Source organism: Heteronotia binoei, chromosome 10 (assembly GCF_032191835.1).
Source record: "Heteronotia binoei isolate CCM8104 ecotype False Entrance Well chromosome 10, APGP_CSIRO_Hbin_v1, whole genome shotgun sequence".
In the NCBI taxonomy this organism is placed as follows: domain Eukaryota; kingdom Metazoa; phylum Chordata; class Lepidosauria; order Squamata; family Gekkonidae; genus Heteronotia; species Heteronotia binoei.
The window spans coordinates 70,544,034-70,562,142 of NC_083232.1; the positions used below are offsets into that span (position 1 = coordinate 70,544,034).

General features: G+C 39.9%; 1 protein-coding gene across 3 annotated transcripts in view; it reads left to right on the forward strand.

The window, feature by feature from the left end:
- Positions 1-18,109, forward strand: part of ATP2C1 (ATPase secretory pathway Ca2+ transporting 1) — a 79,535-nt gene that overhangs the window by 37,228 nt on the left and 24,198 nt on the right. For all 3 annotated transcript variants that reach the window (XM_060248873.1, XM_060248872.1, XM_060248871.1), the window contains exons 5-12: positions 2,508-2,543; positions 5,243-5,304; positions 6,290-6,398; positions 12,145-12,300; positions 13,617-13,685; positions 14,388-14,463; positions 16,308-16,374; positions 17,673-17,797. In XM_060248873.1, the coding sequence (XP_060104856.1) occupies positions 2,508-2,543; positions 5,243-5,304; positions 6,290-6,398; positions 12,145-12,300; positions 13,617-13,685; positions 14,388-14,463; positions 16,308-16,374; positions 17,673-17,797 (700 nt within the window). The remainder of the gene's footprint in view (positions 1-2,507; positions 2,544-5,242; positions 5,305-6,289; positions 6,399-12,144; positions 12,301-13,616; positions 13,686-14,387; positions 14,464-16,307; positions 16,375-17,672; positions 17,798-18,109) is intronic.

An 18,109-nucleotide genomic window follows, 5' to 3' on the forward strand; every position in this document is an offset into this window, starting at 1 on the left:
CACATCTGTCTTTCCAACTTAAAAGCCTAGGTGGCTAGTACTTGTAACCAATGTTCCCTCTAAGATGCAGAGTCTTGTGAGCAAAAACTCTACTTTGTGAGCTACTGGCATTAAAATTGTGAGCTACTGCATAAATTAGTGTGCTCTGGGGGTCATCCTTCCTGAGCTAAGACAAAAGTGTGTGAGCTGGAGGCTTAAAATCTGTGAGCTAGCTCACGCTAACTCAGCTTAGAGGGAACACTGCTTGTAAGCCCTCCTTGCACATTTAATTATTTTTGTCCAACCTTTCCACCTTTCTGACCTTAAAGGTATCTTACAGGATTTGTAATCTGTTAAATATCCCTAACGGTGGCCTTTTTTTTTTTAAAAAAAGGGCTTTTGCTCCCTTGTATTTTAGTTGGCTCTGATTTTTACCTGCTCATATTCATACTTGGGGTAATTACTTTGCTTGGTATAATTTTTTGGTTTCTGTGTGGGATAAATCTTGCCTGTGGGGCCCTTTGTACTCATGGCATGTCCTGTTTCTGGAGGCTAGAAGAAATTGCTTTAGTGCAAAACTGCCTCTGTAGTCCAGTTCATCTGCTTTCTGACAGACCTAGAATGGAATGGATCTGGGGCAAGAGTTTGTTCCTGGTGAGGAATGTAGGCACCAGAATTAATTCCTGTCCCCCCCCCCCACATTTTTGTTGGTAATAAATTTATTTTTGCTCATTAAAACAAACAATATGCTATTACAGGGGACATAGATTTAGCAATCATGCAAAAAGAAACTTTTATGACATTTCCCTCCAAATAAAAAATAGTGGGCATTCATGTCCAAAAAATGGGATAACTTAGAATCTGAATTTATACAGTTAACCATGAAAGAGATTTTCTCCAATAATTAATTCCTATCTGTCATGGAAGAACTCAGTATTTGGTACTGACCACTGAAACAAGTGGAGGGGTGCTATATTTATACTCTGGAAATTATCACTGGTTTTCATTGGGCTGCATGCTGGACCGTAGGTTAAATACAATGTGGCGTTCTTCTTTTGCCTTTCCTGGATATACAGTTTTGTAAGGCCAAAACACTTTCAATTACAGGTTTCCTTTTAAATTACAGGACTGTAATAATTGCAGATTGAATAGCCTTTAAAGAAAGGCAAGCATGGGAATAAAATACACTTACTTGATCTGCAAGCCGTCTCTCACTGTGGCATCCATTATTATTTTACTATTTCTTTCTTCAAGAAGTTTTAGAACAATTGAGCCTTTGTGAGGCTTTTTCCCCTGACAGTAGAAAAAAACAAGGGAAGTGGCCCTGCCCCTCTCTCAAAGATGAAGAGACGACACCTATTGCTGAGAAACAGAGGGGGGTAATTAATATCAAAGAAGGTGGAGTATGTTCAAGAACATCATTTCCAGTTAAGATTGAGGACTGCAGTCCCTTTCTTTTTTTTTGCTTGGGATAGGACAGGTAGCTTGAGAGAGGGCAAGAACCCTGTTTATGAGCTGGGCCCATATGTGGGTCTGAGTTTTAATGGGGCAATGTTTTGTAAAAGAGATGAGGCTTTTTCATTTCTGAATTTTCCTCTGCTATCAGGATATCGACAAAACAGAGATTGCAGAAACTGCTGCTATTTGAAGGCACCTGTGGGGCATAACTCTTAAGAATGGATAAAAGATACAAGTTCAAAGAAATGCAGACTTAGAAGTCTTTGAATGTCAGATGAGCTGATTATGCACTGTCTTTTGTGCTAAAAGTCTGAGGTGACATTTGTAACAAGCCTTTTTCCTATTTGGTTTAATCCCAGATTATTAAAATACCTTCACACAGTTAATCTTTTTAAACCTAAAAGTTATGCCTGAATTGCTTAACTGAACTTAACGGTGCATACTGTTGATCTCTCGGCAGAGGCTCTGTTCTTAAATGTCAGATGTACTCTTGAACATGATACAAAAATTGTCAGTACGAATGAAGGGTAGATGTCAGTGGAGGTTTCTTCTGGAAGTCTCTGCCCTTCATGTCCAAATGGTGCTAGAAATTATACTGGATATAGCAGTGCTTGTCACTTTAGTCTTGGCACTAGAATAAAATCTGAAACCCGCTTTTGAATCTGAAAACAATATGTATATCTAAGCTTAACTGGTGTCTCCTTGAAATGAACAGCAGGAAGTAAATAGATGTCTAGAATATGGGAAATCAATGACAGAGATGTCGCTGATAAAATGAGGGTTTGGGATGGACTTGGGTGTAGTCTCTGAACAATGGAGCATTTAAAAATCTATGGATAGTGTGTCAAGTAGGGATGCCAGGCTGCTGGTTGGCATCCCCAGGAACTTTCTGGGTGGGGTGATGACCAGAATGACATCTAGCAACACACAACGCCACATCCATATTGATGATAATTTCTGTCCAAACAGAATTGAAATTACAGTTGAAGTTGAATGCAACCTGGATATTTCACTTGGATGTTAGTAAGGAAGCTGTCTTGCTTTAACACCTTCTCCTCTTTTTCTTATAGGCAATACTTATTGTTGTTACAGTTGCCTTTGTACAGGTAATAATATCTTATTAGTTTCATCCAAGTTTTTTTTTCTCGCAGTAGAAGTTGTTGCTCTAACTACTATTCTTATATCAGCTGAAGCATTATAGTAAATAGCAGAGGCTGTGGTATGCTGTAAGTCTGAGGAATCTGGCTGAGCAGTTCTAATGTCTGTCATCGCACAATTAGTATCACAACAAACTTGTGAGGAATAATTGTTGAGGCAACTTAAACTGATCCATCTCTGTGCAGCATGAACTTTTGTAAGCGGCAAGGTTTTCAGGAAACTCGCTCAGGAAACCTTATGTTGTGTAGGTTTCTCTCATAAATGGTTAAGTGTATTGCTGTCTTCAAATTTAGTGCTGAAATTAAAACTTGGTAATAAACTCTCACTTGAGCTTGCATCCCATTAATGTAATATGCAGAGAATTAACATGTAAAAACCTAGCTAAAAGTCTTTGGAGTTGTGCATCAAGACATTCACTTCAGCCAGCTAGTTTTGCAGTAGTTAATGCACAACAACGTTCACAGATGTTTAAGGAAAATGAAGGGAATTTCTTTGTTTAGGGCACCTGAAGTTTGCCAGCTGAAGTTTTCAAATATTGTAAGAGTCTGATGAGAATATTTTGCCTGCTGCATTAAATATGTTTAACTTGCCCTTTTGAGAAATTCTTAAAATTTCAAGGAAGCAATACAGTTTTCCTGCCATCTGAGATGAAACCATAGTCTGTATTGGACTGAGCTCTGTCAGATATGTTCAGTGCAAATCTAAGCAGAGTTACACCCTTGTACACTTGTTGACTTTAATGTATTTAGAAGGTTGTAACTGCACTATCTGGCATTTGGATTAGAAATCATTGAGAAGATGCGCTAAGGGCCAAATTACAAATTACATGCAAAGACATGTAATAGATGCCCATTGGTACCTTTTTTTGTAGGCTGCTTTTGTCACTTTAAATGTGTTTAGAATCCCAAGAAGAAGGCAGAATTGGTTGTGGGTGGTATTTGGAATAAAGTGGTATCTGAGTCAAGTGAGCACATCTCTGCTTCTTCTTTTGAAACCTTTCTTCTGGAACAGCTTTTCCTGAGAAAAGCTACTTGACCTTTGTTACATGTTTTTGTGTGTAATATGTAGATGGCCCTTCAAGAATTCATGTAAGAGCTCTTGTAACTCTCCTAGTTTCATTCTCTTTTTTATCTGGCCCTCTGACTGTCAAGTGATTGGGTGCAGTTTATGAGCCAGCATATCCTTGCAGTTATGTTGGTCTTTTTACAGTTTTGATGCTACTGTAAAAATTAATTAAATTTGGCGTGTACCTGGCTTTCCCCGTAAGGTGGCTGGGTGTCTTCTTTAAACTAAGGGTTTATTTCCACTATATCAGAGCAAAATATATATATATATATTTTTAAACATACTGTATTGGTATTTTTCAGCTGTTCTTTCAGCTGAATATATATTTCAATATCTTAAATAGCCAAGCCCCCAAAATCCTGAAAATATTCAAGATTTTCCAGAACCCCTGGATAGCTGAACTTAAAGGGCATTTAAAGGGGTCACAGTCCCTTTAAACACCTTCTGGGTGAACTTGCCACTTGAAGGTGTTCAAAGGAACTGTGAGTCCTTCAAATGCTTTCAGAGTGAATGTTCACCTTGCGGAAGGTATTTAAAGGGATTATGATCTCCTTGAAGACAAAGTGTCTTCCTTTGTCTTCCTCTTTTGAGAACAGTGTGGGATGGGGGCACCTTCTTTGGAGGCCCACAGAATTAGACCCCCTGGTCCAGTCTGTTTCAAACTTGAGTTTGCTTGTTTTTCAGAAGAGATACCAGTAGCTGTGCTGCAAATTTGGTGTTTCTACTTTGAAAAAATAGACCCCTCCTTGCAGACTCCCAGATCAATTCTCCATTATACCCCATATAGTGGTCCCCATAAAGTATAATGAAACTGAAACATTTTGGGATTTCCAAAAAGTCCTAAATCTGAATACTATACCAGTATTCGGATTTGGGAATATCAGAAAATATCAATGGGGGATGGTGGTACATCCTTACTTTATACTGCATATACACAGCAGTGTATATGAAGAGCTATGATTGATGTTGCTTCCCAGATTTGTTCCACAGAGTGTGCCTGACAAAAGAGCTATATAGTCACTTTATCCACTCTGGGACAGGAGGAGGTGCATGGTGACTCAGCAACTTAGTGACTCTTAGCTGTTGATAACATCTAATGAAGTGTGAAGCAGCTCTTGGGGGAGGATACTAGCATCTGCTAAGATACTAGTTTTGATTTCACTGCTAAGACCTGGCCTGGTGACTGGTTCAAGGTCACCCAGCAAGCTTCTATGGCATAGTAGAGATTCAACTCTGGGTTTCCCAGGTTCCAGTCTAGCACTCTATCCACAATTTCACAATACCCAGGCAATATAGCCTTATCAGAGGGTGTTGGGAGTGAGCCCTGCAGCTGGATCCTGGCACTAGATTGCTAGTTACAGAACAGTCCACTCAGTGACTGGCTTTCCTATGTGTTACTGCTTCCCTTTTCCAAGCACTTGCAGTGGTAAAACATTTAAGGTTACCTTTGTTTGAGCCAGCCCTTCAGAACCTAACATTAAGTAGGAATATTTATTGCTAACCTCCCCAACAAATTAACTTGTTGTGATTGTGACAAGCTTGGAAAGCAGCTTCAGTTTTTCTTCTTGTTATGCCCCTGCAGGAATACCGATCAGAAAAATCTCTAGAAGAGCTGAGTAAACTCGTACCTCCAGAATGTCACTGGTATGGTGCAGCATTATTATTGTTATTATAAATATTTGTAAGTGCTGCAGAGGGTTATTCACTTTTCTTATGTGGGTTGGCTGAAGATGTACTCTTGATTTCACTTTAATATGAGCAGTGGTTATCTACATTGCTTGAGGGAGTTTGTTGCCCTTTTGTGACAGTGTACTTTGAAGTTTTCTGCTAGGTTCTGAAATACCATAGCTGAGCATAACTAGCTTTTGAGTAAAAGGCAAAGAACATATTCACTTGAATAAGATAAAGGAATAGTTGATGCAGCCATGCTTTTAAAAAACAAACTGCAGAATATGTCTTGCTAGAAAGGACAGCTACTGAAGAACTTCATAAGCTTCTTCATTATTTCAGTGCAGTATTTGTAGCGTGCTGCCGTATGGATTCTCTTATTTTAAGTTATTTTCATTTTAATGTGTTACATTGCCTCAGGTGCTTGGAAACAGAGCTAACTCATAAATATAAATAAGCAGAGATCTTCAAAGAGAAACATGCCTCTATTAATATGTAAATTGTTTTGGATCACGATAAGTGTAAATTTTATCTTAACGGAATTTTAATTCCCTTCTGTCTAGTAGGTTTTGCACTTCTAGCCAACATAGCAAATTCTAACTAAAAGTCTGAAAATCCTATCTCTTAAATACACTTGAGTGTGCATAGATCTGTCAAGAAAAACGAAGACAGCTTAATAAAGGCAGGCATTCTAGTCATTTTGCCACTCCCTGTGCAGAAGTTGAATTGCCATTTCAAGTCTGACACAAAATCAGACAAGTGGCTTTCAAATTGAGGTGCTTTGATTCACTGTATTGAAGCAAATGTAACCAGTTGTATGTGCATGGCATGCAGTGTGTTGGCTACTAAACTGAAATATCTAGAAGTGCTGTTCTAATTCTCTCACATAAGTGTGAGCAGATAAGATTTTGTTTTACTAGGCTTTCAGTTCTGAGTTGCAACATATGTCTTCTCTCTGCAGTGTTCGAGAGGGAAGGGTGGAACATACACTTGCGAGAGACTTGGTCCCAGGCGATACTGTCTGCCTGTCTGTGGGAGACAGGGTTCCTGCTGATTTACGGTTATTTGAGGTATGGACATATTAATGTTATTTTACATTAAAGTAGTTTTGGATTTATCTGTCTATCTATCCTCTGTCCCCTATCCCCCATGAGTGGGCTTAGGGCAGGTTACAAACATTAATAAGACAATAGATATAAGAACATTAGCCCCATTTAAATCTAATACCAATGTAAATACTAAAACATGATAGCTACCCAGATAATTTCATACACTCAAAGTGCATACTGTGGAAGTGCCAGGTGGCAATAATCTGAACAGGTGGGCCAAATTGCCATAAGGGACAGAGGAATGCCATAATGACCTGCATAGGCAAGTTCAAGCGGGGGGGGGGGGGCTGATATAATTAGACATCTGCTACCTCAATAAAAGGCCTGGTGGAACAGCTCAGTTTTCCAGGCCCTGTGGAATTGTAATAGATCCCGCAAGGCCCTGATCTCAAGTAGGAGCATGTTCCACCAGGCTGAGGTCAGAGTTGAAAAGACTCTGGCCCTGGTCGAGGTTACGCAGAATGTATTGACTCACTCTATGTTATCTGTCTTGAGTCCAAGTGAGAAACATGGACGATTGATATTGTAAATGAAATTTAAAAAATTAAATATATTTGACACTTATGACAATTTGCTTCTGAACTCCATTTTAAGTGTTGTGTTTGACCTGGCCTGGATCCTGATTATCTCTGGGAACATTTTGTCTCATAAAACATGTATTGCCACGCAGTATCTCCACATAAAAATAATGTCCTACAAAAAGGCTTCATCTTGTGTGGAGGCTACATTGACTTCCAGAAGAAATTGTATTGATTTTTATTGTTGTGATGAGCACGGTGCAGTCCTACACCTGGGATCTGCTCAGGCCTGATGCAGTAGATAGTGCCAAAGCTTTCCAAAGCTCTAGAGGGCATACTTCCCTCCTATTGGCTTTTCTGGCAAAACAGTCATGTGATAAGAGGGTAAGAGCAACTATCTCCTCGGGCCTAATGCTGCTGCTGTGGAGGGTGGAGGAGTTCTGCTTTGCTGACAAGGAATGTATTAACTATGGTGTTCCTGCTATTATGCATGAAAATTAGAGAAAGCTAGGAATTCTGGACTGACATGATTGATGACTGAATAATTTTTGGCACTACTGGACCTAGAAAATTGTACATATTATACAAGATTGGTCCCTAGAAGAAGGATTAGGGATACGAAATGACTTGCAAAGCAGACCGGTTCTCCTTTGGACCTTTTTCTCAAACATTGCACTGAATATAATGTAGTGGCTTTGAGCCACATAAGGACAGTAGGAGCTTTGTGGAACTTATGAGGTTTTAACTTTGTGCATGACTGAGATGCTGTGTACTGTTGATACTCTTTTTGTATTTTGATACCTATTATTCATAAAAAGTCAGAATTGTGTTTTACACGGAGAGTTTTTTCTTTGTTGCGGCTTAGTTTCTCCTCCGTGGTCCCATCAATCCTGTGGATACTAAGGGCTGTAATTCGGATGGCTTGAGGAGAAGGGTGCACTCTTCAGCTGCCCTGTTGCGCAGAATTGTCAACAATGAGACCATAATGGGCCGCTTTCAATTGTTCCTATGGGAATGGACGTCATATTTGCTGGATACCCTTCCTGCCAAGAACAAGCACCTTTGGTCACAGCAGGGCTTTGGAGGCCTCCCTCAGATGCACTTTCTCATAGGGCTTTTGTAGCTACCATTTCAGAGGCTTTCAGGATGTGCCCAATGAGTATGATGCTCCACCACCATCTACTGGGTGTAATGAGGAAAGACACTTAATTATAAAAACCTAGTATGGCCTATCTGGCAAAGAGTAGATTATTCCATGCAGAATGCTTTACCAGACTTTTACCCTCAGTCATTCAAACACTCAACTATAAACAGCATTCTGCAGATAAGATTAAATCTTTAGCCTTTTTTAATCTAGACAAGTGAGGCTTTCAGAAATCAATGTCAGCTGCATCTCTTTGCCTCTTCCTGGAGCATTTAAAGGAGGTTATGAGAGCAGCATGGGCTGTGCCTAGTTCAGGCAACAGCTTACTTACTATAAAAAATTCTGCCCCTTTCCTGATTTTGTTATGGAAGACCTAAAAATTCCCTTGGTCAGTGTCCCAGCGGTAGCTCTGTGTTCTGGGGCTGTGTTACCTAAGGATGGAGACAATGCCTTAAAAGACCCCAGAAGCAGAAAAAAATGAAGCAGCACTGAATAAGCTGCACAAAGTCTCCTTTCTAGCAATTAGGTCTTCTGCAGTTCTCTCTAGTTCCTGCAGATACGGGTGAATGACTTCTGTGAAACCTGAATCCAGATCCTCTCATCTGCAAAAGGGCATTACTGAAAATCTAAAGAGCAGTGGTGTTCATGGCAGCTGCCTCTCAGAATGCTCTACAATTCAGCACCTGAACTCTAGCAGCCACCATTGTTTGCTGAAATCTGTGGCTTAAATGTTGGAAGACAGACTTGCTTTCCAAGTCTAATCTCTTGACTAAGAATGTCTTTGGCCAGAAGCTCTTTAGAGATTTGGCTTTGGAAAGGGTTTTGGTTGAAACCAAAGAGAAAAGGAAGACCAGGTCACCCAGCACCTCTTCTGTCCTTTTATTTGGATTCCCTGGTCTTGATAACTAACACCTGCCTTTGGTTGGGGAGACAATTGCCTGCATCATTTAGCCCAGTGGAAGTGGACAACAAGAAGCAGCATCAGTTAACTGGAGTTGCATATGATCAAGTTGGCACTGCTGGTCTTGAAGCATCTGATAGCCAGAAAGCACATCCTAGTCAAGACAGAAAATATCACAGCAAAGCAACATATCAGCCATCAGGGTAGAACTTGATATCCTACCCTATAGAAACAGACAACTCTACTTCTGATTTGGGCAGAAAAACACCTTGCAAGTATTCAGATTCAGCACCTCCAGTCAGAGAAGATGACTGGTTGAGCAGACCCAAGGGAATGGTCTTCAGAGCTGTAATCTACATCCTGTCATCTACACCAGTGGTCTTCAGAGCTGTATTGCATTGCTCTGGGAATCCTTGTGTAGCTCTCGACTCTAGGCGGATGCAAAATCCCCAGGTTCTTATCTCGTTTCAAAATGTCGGCAGCAGACGGAGAAGATGCTCTAACTCATCCTTGGTCTGTGGGTCTCCTGTATGAGTCCCCTCCCCTTCCAATGATTACAAAAGTACTCAACAGGATTTAGAGGGAGGAGGTCCAAGTGATACTGATTGCCCCCTTCTGACTCAGGAAGCCTTGCTTTTTGGAACTTATCAACATGGCAGTGGCTTGACTTCCAAGGATCCTGCCAGTGTTGGACCCTCGACAACAAAGTCCTCTGTTTCACCTGGAGCCAGAATGATTACAACATGTGGACATTGAATGAAGAGCCTTAGATTGTGGGTTCTTCTAAATGTGGTTGAAGTCATACTAGCTTCCTGCCATATTGTCCTTCTTTACGAATTCGCCTGGAGAGTGTTCCATAGGTGATAATAGGAGAAAGCACCTGGACCCTCTCTTTCCTTCTGAAAAAGACATAATCCTCTGTCTCCATGATGGACTGTGCCAAGGCCTCTGCCCAAAAACTTTAAGGAGGCAGTTACCAGCATTGCCATCTATTCTTAACCTGGATAATGACCAAATCCAGTTGTCCAACAGCTTTATCAGATGTCGTATGCTCCTATTCACCACAGGTTTCCAACCTGGAATTCAAATGAAGTGTTGAAGAGGCTGACTCAGATCTCCCTTGGAGCCTAAAGTTGCTGTCCTGGAAAGACTCCTTCCTTGTAGCAATTAGTTCAGTAAGAAGAATATCAGAGCTGTCAGCTCTGTCGGTAAGGGAAGAATTATGTACCTTTCAGCAGGATGAGATTATTCTCTGGCTAGACCCGTCCATTGTTCTCAAGGTTAGTTCTTCTTTCCACGTTAAACAACAAGTCATTTTACTCTCCTTTTGTCTAAATCTGGTGCATGAAAAAGAGAAATTGTGGCACAAGTTAGAAGTCTGCAGGGCTCTATGTTGTTATATCAAAAGGACAGCTCCTCTTCGTTGTTCAGATGCCTTGTTTGTTTCTCATGGTACCCACACATTGGGGAAGAGTTTCAAAAGCTACTATTGACTACTGGATATAAAGCACCACACCTGTCTCCACCCAAGTTGATAACTGTACATTGTACCAGCAACACCATCAGTGGCATTTTTGTCTAATGCCCCCCATTGATGAGATCTGCCCCCTCCCCGTCATCATTTTCAGCTTTTGTTAAGCATTATAAAATTGGTAAGGCAGCCTTAGCAGAGGCTTCCTTGAGCCACAGAACACTTCACCAAATAGCAGATCACTGATCATGAGTTCCTTGCCTTCCAACATGGCTTAGCTCTAATACATCCCAGAGGAAGATGGCTTCTCCCCACTGAAGGAGAATAAAACAATGGACTTACCATGAAGATTTCTTCTCTTCGGTGGTGGCGACGTCATCCTTGCCTCAACTGATATGGGGCCGACCAGGATCTCTTTCTCTTCAGGCCATAGTTTCATATTGTTCATTCCCAATAGCTTTCACAGGAGGAAGTTTAACCCACTTAATTTTCTGGTTTCTCACTTTCCTTCATGGATCTTTGCTTTGGCAAGAAGGTTGACCTCCTACTGGTGGACCTTCAATTTAATTTGCCTTGGAATGAGTAATAGGCATAACCCAGAGGAAGTTGGCTTCGCCACCACTAAAGAGAAGAAACTTTCACAGAAAGTCCAGCATTTCCATCTCATTTGGGATTGTGGTTAATTTTTGTTTAGCATGGTTTAAAGACTTTTAGGGCTTTTTAAAAAGTTTGTTTAATGACCCTAGTAACCGATTCTCATGTACTTCTTCTTCAGTAGTCCCTGAGGCATTCAGGGTATCAACAGAAATGCTAGCAAGAAATAAATGTGGCTTAAAATAAGCAATTATGACTAGTTGGGGAATATATGTTTAGTGGAATAGGATTTTTTTTAGAGAAGCAGCATTTAGATATCTGTAAGTAGCTATAATTAGAAATTGGAGTGTTAAATTCTAATTCCCTTCCCCAGATCTTTTGTTACTGAAATTTAGGGGGGGGAACACAGGAGCAGAAAGGTAATGTAGTCATAAGTTCAGCTGTTCCAAGTTGATATTCTTAATTTTGAAAAATCCTCTCATACAAAAGGAGCTTTCACAGCAGCAGCATTGTGTCTCATCTTAAAATAGGTGCAGTAATCAGTGAGGTGATCTGGTTGTAAAAAATCCAATATGATATTTCTAATATTTCTGCAAATCATGCTATTGGCACACAAATTGCCTTTGTCTTTGCAGCTTATGATTTTTGTGATATGGCTCAGCTCTAAATTTGTAACTAAACAGAGTTTAGAGGCTATTCAGGGTTTACAGTAGAATCCTCTGAGTATCTTATTTACTTTGTAGAAACAAAACTGGATTAGTCAGATTTATAGTCTGCAGGCTAATGACTAAAAATATAGGCTATGTCTAGAACTTTTTTAGGCATGCTAAGTGGAATGGTTTCCTTTCCATGCCGCGTTGCCACTTGCCGTTGAAGCTCCTGTTTGCAGAAGCAGCTTGTCATGTGCTTGATTAATGCGTATGCTAGTTGAACTCTGCTGTTGACATGATTTGTCTCCTGAAAAAGGAAGGCTGGGTAGAACCTGCGTTGTTTTGAATACCTTTAATCAGCAGTGACAATTCAGAAGGTGGCAGATTTAATAAAGCCGTTTTGCCTAATGTGTGTATTTGTTTTCAAAGGCTGTGGATCTTTCTGTTGATGAATCCAGTCTGACGGGTGAGACGACCCCTTGCTCTAAGTGCACATCTCCTCAACCAGCAGCTACCAATGGAGACCTCACTTCAAGAAGCAATATTGCTTTCATGGGAACGCTTGTTCGATGTGGAAAGGCAAAGGTATTTCCTACCAAGGGCACTAAATTTAGGGATTTATTAAACTGTTCAGGGTATCTGCCCCCTTGCATATGAACTGCTAGACATTCATTCCTCAGTTTCCTGTTGCATTGCAATATAGGGTTGAGTAGTGTGGCTATGAAGAAGGCACGTGCAGGTCTTCACCTACTGCTTCCCATAGCAGCCTTCTGCAGCCTCCCAAAGTACTTTGCTAGGATCCCTATGGACAAGCCAAGCAGCGGAGGAGGGACTGGCCTGATGATGATGAGTCAAACAAAATCACTGCTACCTCTTTCCTGCACCAAACTAATTGAAAGTTTGGTAGTGGAAGCACAGTGGAACAAGAGCAAGGTTGGGGTGATTTCTGCCTCCTGCAGGCTTACTGTGCTTGGTTGCTGTTTCTCACAAGGGTCCAACAATAACCAGGCCTTTCTGGGACATGCTCAGGGCTCCTGTGAAGAGGGGACGATCCAGTACCACCATGAGGCCCACCCCATGATCCCGAAGCATGTAGTGTCACTAGCTCCAGACACTACTTTTAAGGATTTGCGCTGGGTTTCCAGGTTTTAATTACCATTTAAGAGCTAATCAGGCTGTTTAAAGGGGTGTGTGTGTGTGTGGGGGGGAACGCCTATAGAACAGGGGTGGCCAACGGTAGCTCTCCAGATGTTTTTTGCCTCCAACTCCCATCAGCCCCAGCCAGCATGGCCAATGGCTGGACTGATGGGAGTTGTAGGCAAAAAACATCTGGAGAGCTATCGTTGGCCACTCCTGCTATAGAATGTCATATTTGCATTGATTTTTTAAAAGCATTTTCTGTAAGACTTGTTCACTGATTATGCCAGGGGTATGCAAAAAGTAGACCACAGGCTTATTTTCTGATGTCTGGTAGACTGATTAGGGCTTGCTGGGATTCATTATTTGCTGGGTGTTTTTAAATCATAGATTGTATCTTTCACCAGCGGCTCCCCTGAGCAGTTTATAAGGTTGAAATAATCAATACGACAGCACTGATACAAAACCAGCACCAACAAAAATATAGCAGGGTAGAGTTTAAAATAGAAAACCAGCAATTAAACCAACAACAGAATTAGCACAAAAACAATATATATATTTCATTGTTCACAAATGAAAGACTGCATTTTTTTCCATTATACCGTTTAAACATGTTGGGCCACATGGATTCTAGATTTTTTAAATAAAAAAGTAGAGCTTGCAAGACTTAAGTCAGTCTTCTTGTATTATCAAAGTAATCTTACATGACTGCAAGTAAGCCCTTAACTTTCCCCTGGCTTAAATGTGTGTTTTTTTCCTTTTAGGGAATAGTTATTGGAACAGGAGAAAACTCAGAATTTGGAGAAGTTTTCAAAATGATGCAAGCAGAAGAAGTAAGTAGCTATGTAAATAAAGTAAGTAGCAATGTAAATAAAGAACAATATAAATATTTATTCTCCCCAAAGCTAGATGATTTTGCAGTGAACTTATTGTTGAGGAATCTTGAAGCTAGCTTACCAATATCAGATTTTTTACATCTTCCATCCTCACACATAGAAGCTTTACACATAGCGACCTAATGGAATTTAGTGTTTAATATCCCAAGTTGTACGAAACCTGAACAAACTCTTACCTGAATTTGGGCTCTCTCTTAGTGATCTGTGTATCTGCATACTTTGTTTTTATCTGCATTACTTATCTGAATGTTCACCCTGATGCTTTGTTGTTGGAAGGGGAACGTGGGGACCAATAAACTAGTCTTGTGCTTTTTGTCTACTATTCCAATATAATCTTAAATTGTGTGATTTTTGAATACTGCCCTGCCATATAGCCTTTACTGAAGAGTCCAAATCGAGGCAGGTATAGAATCTCTCCAATGTACATGTTCAAGAGGAAACCTCCCCCTTCCCTTATATGTGCACTTCTTAGTCTGAGCTCTTTCACAAATGTTGAAGCAGGGTGGCAGGTAGGCGATTGTGGGAGGGAGGTACATAGTATGATATCAGTTGTTGAGCTATATTCATTTATTCAAGAGGACTTAGACAAAGTCCGTGCATCAACAGAATAGAATGGTTTCTCTCTTTGTTTTTACTAAGGCTCCAAAGACACCTTTGCAGCGAAGTATGGATCTCCTTGGAAAACAACTTTCCCTGTATTCATTTGGGATAATTGGTAAGAGAATAACAGCTTGCTTGGGCTCTAATACTTGGGGCCACTGGACTATCTTTGTGTTGTAGCTAGAACTCCTAGTACTTCTATTATCCAGGGCTATTTGAATCATATTTTGAAATAGTTAAAATATTAGGGAATTGTGTTTTTTTGATACTTTATATCCAAATCCTCCCTTTTTTCAGGTTTGTAGTGAGCTGCTTTTTACTTTTGGAGTTCAAAATGCCATTCTGGTCTGTGAGATTTTCACTCTTCCCAATAGCTAAGTGGCTTCTAGGAAAATAAGTCTTTGGACTTTTAAGGCTTTTTTTTTGGAGGGGGGGTGCTATAGAAGCAAATTGGTCAATGTGATCTCAAAAACAGTCCATACTATTTTGTTCCGAATTAGAACAGTACATGACCTATTTGGAACACTGCTGTACTTGAGTCATGGCTATATCAACAAGCATTTGAGTCTAACCAAAATAAAAGTGTCTGTAGAACAGCTGTTGAGGATTTAGCTACAACTTGAGCTACGCACCCGTAGCTGCTGTTGCTTGATAACACTATAAGAAAAGTATATAAGTACTATTTTTTTAAAAAAACCCACTTTGCACTATTTTAAGTTTAGTTTTTTACTTTTAAATTTTTTTAAAAAATTCTATGTTGAATTGTCTGAACCTCTCTAATCTCTTCAGAGGCTCTTGAGAAGCAGGCGGAAGTCCCATTTCTTTGCACCTTGACTAGTTTCCATAGTAGATATAAGCTTTTCAAAAACAGTGCTAAAGGCGGAACAATTGAAGTATGGGATGATTGGCAGACCTTGAGAGAAACTCTGCATATAAAGAAGTAGTCAGACAGTGGTCTCCTGGTCCATCTAGGCTAGTATTATAAATTGTGATGGGCCATGGCTGTATCCAATTTTGGAGTTTTTCCCCTCCTACTTGAGGTATGGTGTGATGAAGAATATGCTGTGTAATTATTTTTGTACCACCTGAGAGCTATCATAGTTGCAGGTTCCCGACTGCAGAAAAGTACACTGGACTCCACCAATGTAGAGAAATATACAGCTGATTTCTTGATATAGGTTCAGATTGAATTATGGTGTGTGTTTTGAATGCATGCTTCATAAAGAAAAACTGGCAAGTATTCTCTTGCTATACTCATTGTAAGACAGGGATTTTATAATGTGCTGTTTATACATAAATTGCTTCTCATGGTTATTAAATGGTTTTAGGGTGCTACAGGAGCAATTTCAGTATTAACTGAACCCGAGCTGGAACGCTGAAAATTGTATAGATTAGACTTTCTTGCATGATGAGCCTTGTTTATTTAAGGACTGTAGTCCTTTCCAGTCATTACAACTGCGTGTAATATTGGATGGTCGCCATTTCATGTGGAATGGGTGATGTGTGGATTTTCTCTGGTTGTAGCTTTGATACACGCATAGTGAAGCTGTACATTGCCTATGTCACATAAAATGGCAATGGAGCTTATGGAGAGAATTGTTGGCAATGTATTTCCATTGATGGTGCACCTAGTTGTAATGTCTATAAAGGTCTTGCATCACTCTGCAATCTAGATGACCGTGGCTGCTTCAATACACTGATTTCAAGCTTTATCTATTCATAAGAAGCTATTTACTTGATCATCTGTGCCAAGGAGACCCTTGGGAGACAAGTGTTTGGTTTTGTTCAGTCACTGAGCTGAATTCTTTTTGATTGGCTCATAACTTTTTGCACTTGTTCAGCCTGCTAAGAACTTTTCCCATGATAACTGCTGCTAGTATACCAGTTTGATTTCTGCTTGTTTTGAGATCTATGCAAAGTTTCGCCTTTTACTGTTCATTTACTTATGTTTCATTATAGGCATAATTATGCTGGTTGGCTGGCTGCAAGGAAAACATATCCTTGATATGTTTACTATTGGTGTGAGGTGAGAATATTTAATCACTGTAGTACATGGTACAATTGATCATATATCATAGACTGAAGAACTCCGCAAGAAATTGACATTCAACACATCAGATAATTGGGTGGATTTAGTCTCCATAGCAACATTGAAAACCTCAGGCGCTTTGTCTGGAACTCTACAGAATGGCCTTTAATCAGTAGCTGTTATTGACAGGTGGAGTGATGAAGCAGCTCCAAATAGTGGCTGCATAAATGTTAGCAGGCTGCTGGTGCTGAGAAACATTTGCATCTATTTTAAAGGCGTAATGCTGAACTAAGGAAATGACTAAGCAGACTGCTCTTCATTCTCTCAGAAGTAGGTCTGCTCAAATAAAGTTTTCCAAATGTACATATGACAAAACTAAAGGTTAACTCACTTGCAGAATTTCTGCAGATAATTTTTGCACACGGACACCCAACCATATAGAGATAAATTAGCACAAATTCGTTCTGAGACCTCTGGAGAAAAGTCTGCCCATCACCTTTATGGAGGTCAAGTTTTCTGGTAAATATCATATGGCAAGCTGATGGGCTGTCATAAAATAGTTCAGGCAATTCAAGCGGCTGTCTGATCCAACTCCTTAGTTTTGTTTTGTTTTTTAAAGCTTTAAAATGGCTGTTTCCAAAAGCTTCAAAAACAGCTAATTCTAGCCACTTGGGAAATTAAATTGGGTTCAGGCTTTAAAAAAAAATCTCAGGAGTCCTTAACCCTATAAGTAAAGTTTGAATTTCATTGAATTCTCAGTCCCCCATGACATTCACTAGTTCCCCCCCTCTCAGCCTTGCCTACTTCATAAGGTTTTTGTAAAGATAAAGGGGAGAGAGTTACATACTCTGCCTTCATCTCTTTGGAGAAAGGGCACAATAAAGGTAGACTAAATACAAATAATAAATAAACAGATAATGTTTTTACATACATGCGCACACATTCACCCTTGCCATTTTTGAGTGCTATTTGCATCTTGTTTCTCAGGGCACATAATCTATGTAGGCAATATGACAACATTCTGCAGGCAGTCAGATTTGGCCACTTGGTGCTGTGAAGGCAAAGTGTGGTGAGCATAGTTCTTCCTGTAATTACTCTGGAGAGGTAGAAGCTTTGTTCTATAGGGCCTCACATTATTGAAATGGGTGTTGTTGCAAGATGTGAAGTTTTTAATGAAATTTACACCCTCCAACTTCAATTCAGTTTAACCAGTAACCTGATTTCTGTTTTTAATATGTGCACGTAACTTTTGAAGTGTGTCGGTCAGTGATAAACGCATCCTCTTAAAATTGCAGTCTGGCTGTTGCTGCTATTCCTGAAGGGTTACCCATTGTTGTAACAGTAACGTTGGCTCTTGGTGTAATGCGAATGGTCAAGAAACGGGCTATCGTGAAAAAGCTCCCAATTGTGGAAACTTTAGGTAAGAGTAAACCAAAACGTATACATTACTGTGAATGGCCAAGGGTGTTCTGCTGTTAGTTATATAACTTCTAATAAAATACCTTGAAACGTAAAGGATCTACACACACACACACACACACCCCTTTTATAGAAACAGGCTAATATACAGAACTTTTATTTCTGAAGACTGTAATTTTTTCATTATTGTGTAGCTATAGTTTATATAGGTTTGCTAGTTTATATTGTTTTCTTAATACTTGGATTCTTAAAGATTATTTTATGTTTTGCTAAAAGCAGAGCATGCTCCTACATGAAAGGGCTGGATTACAAA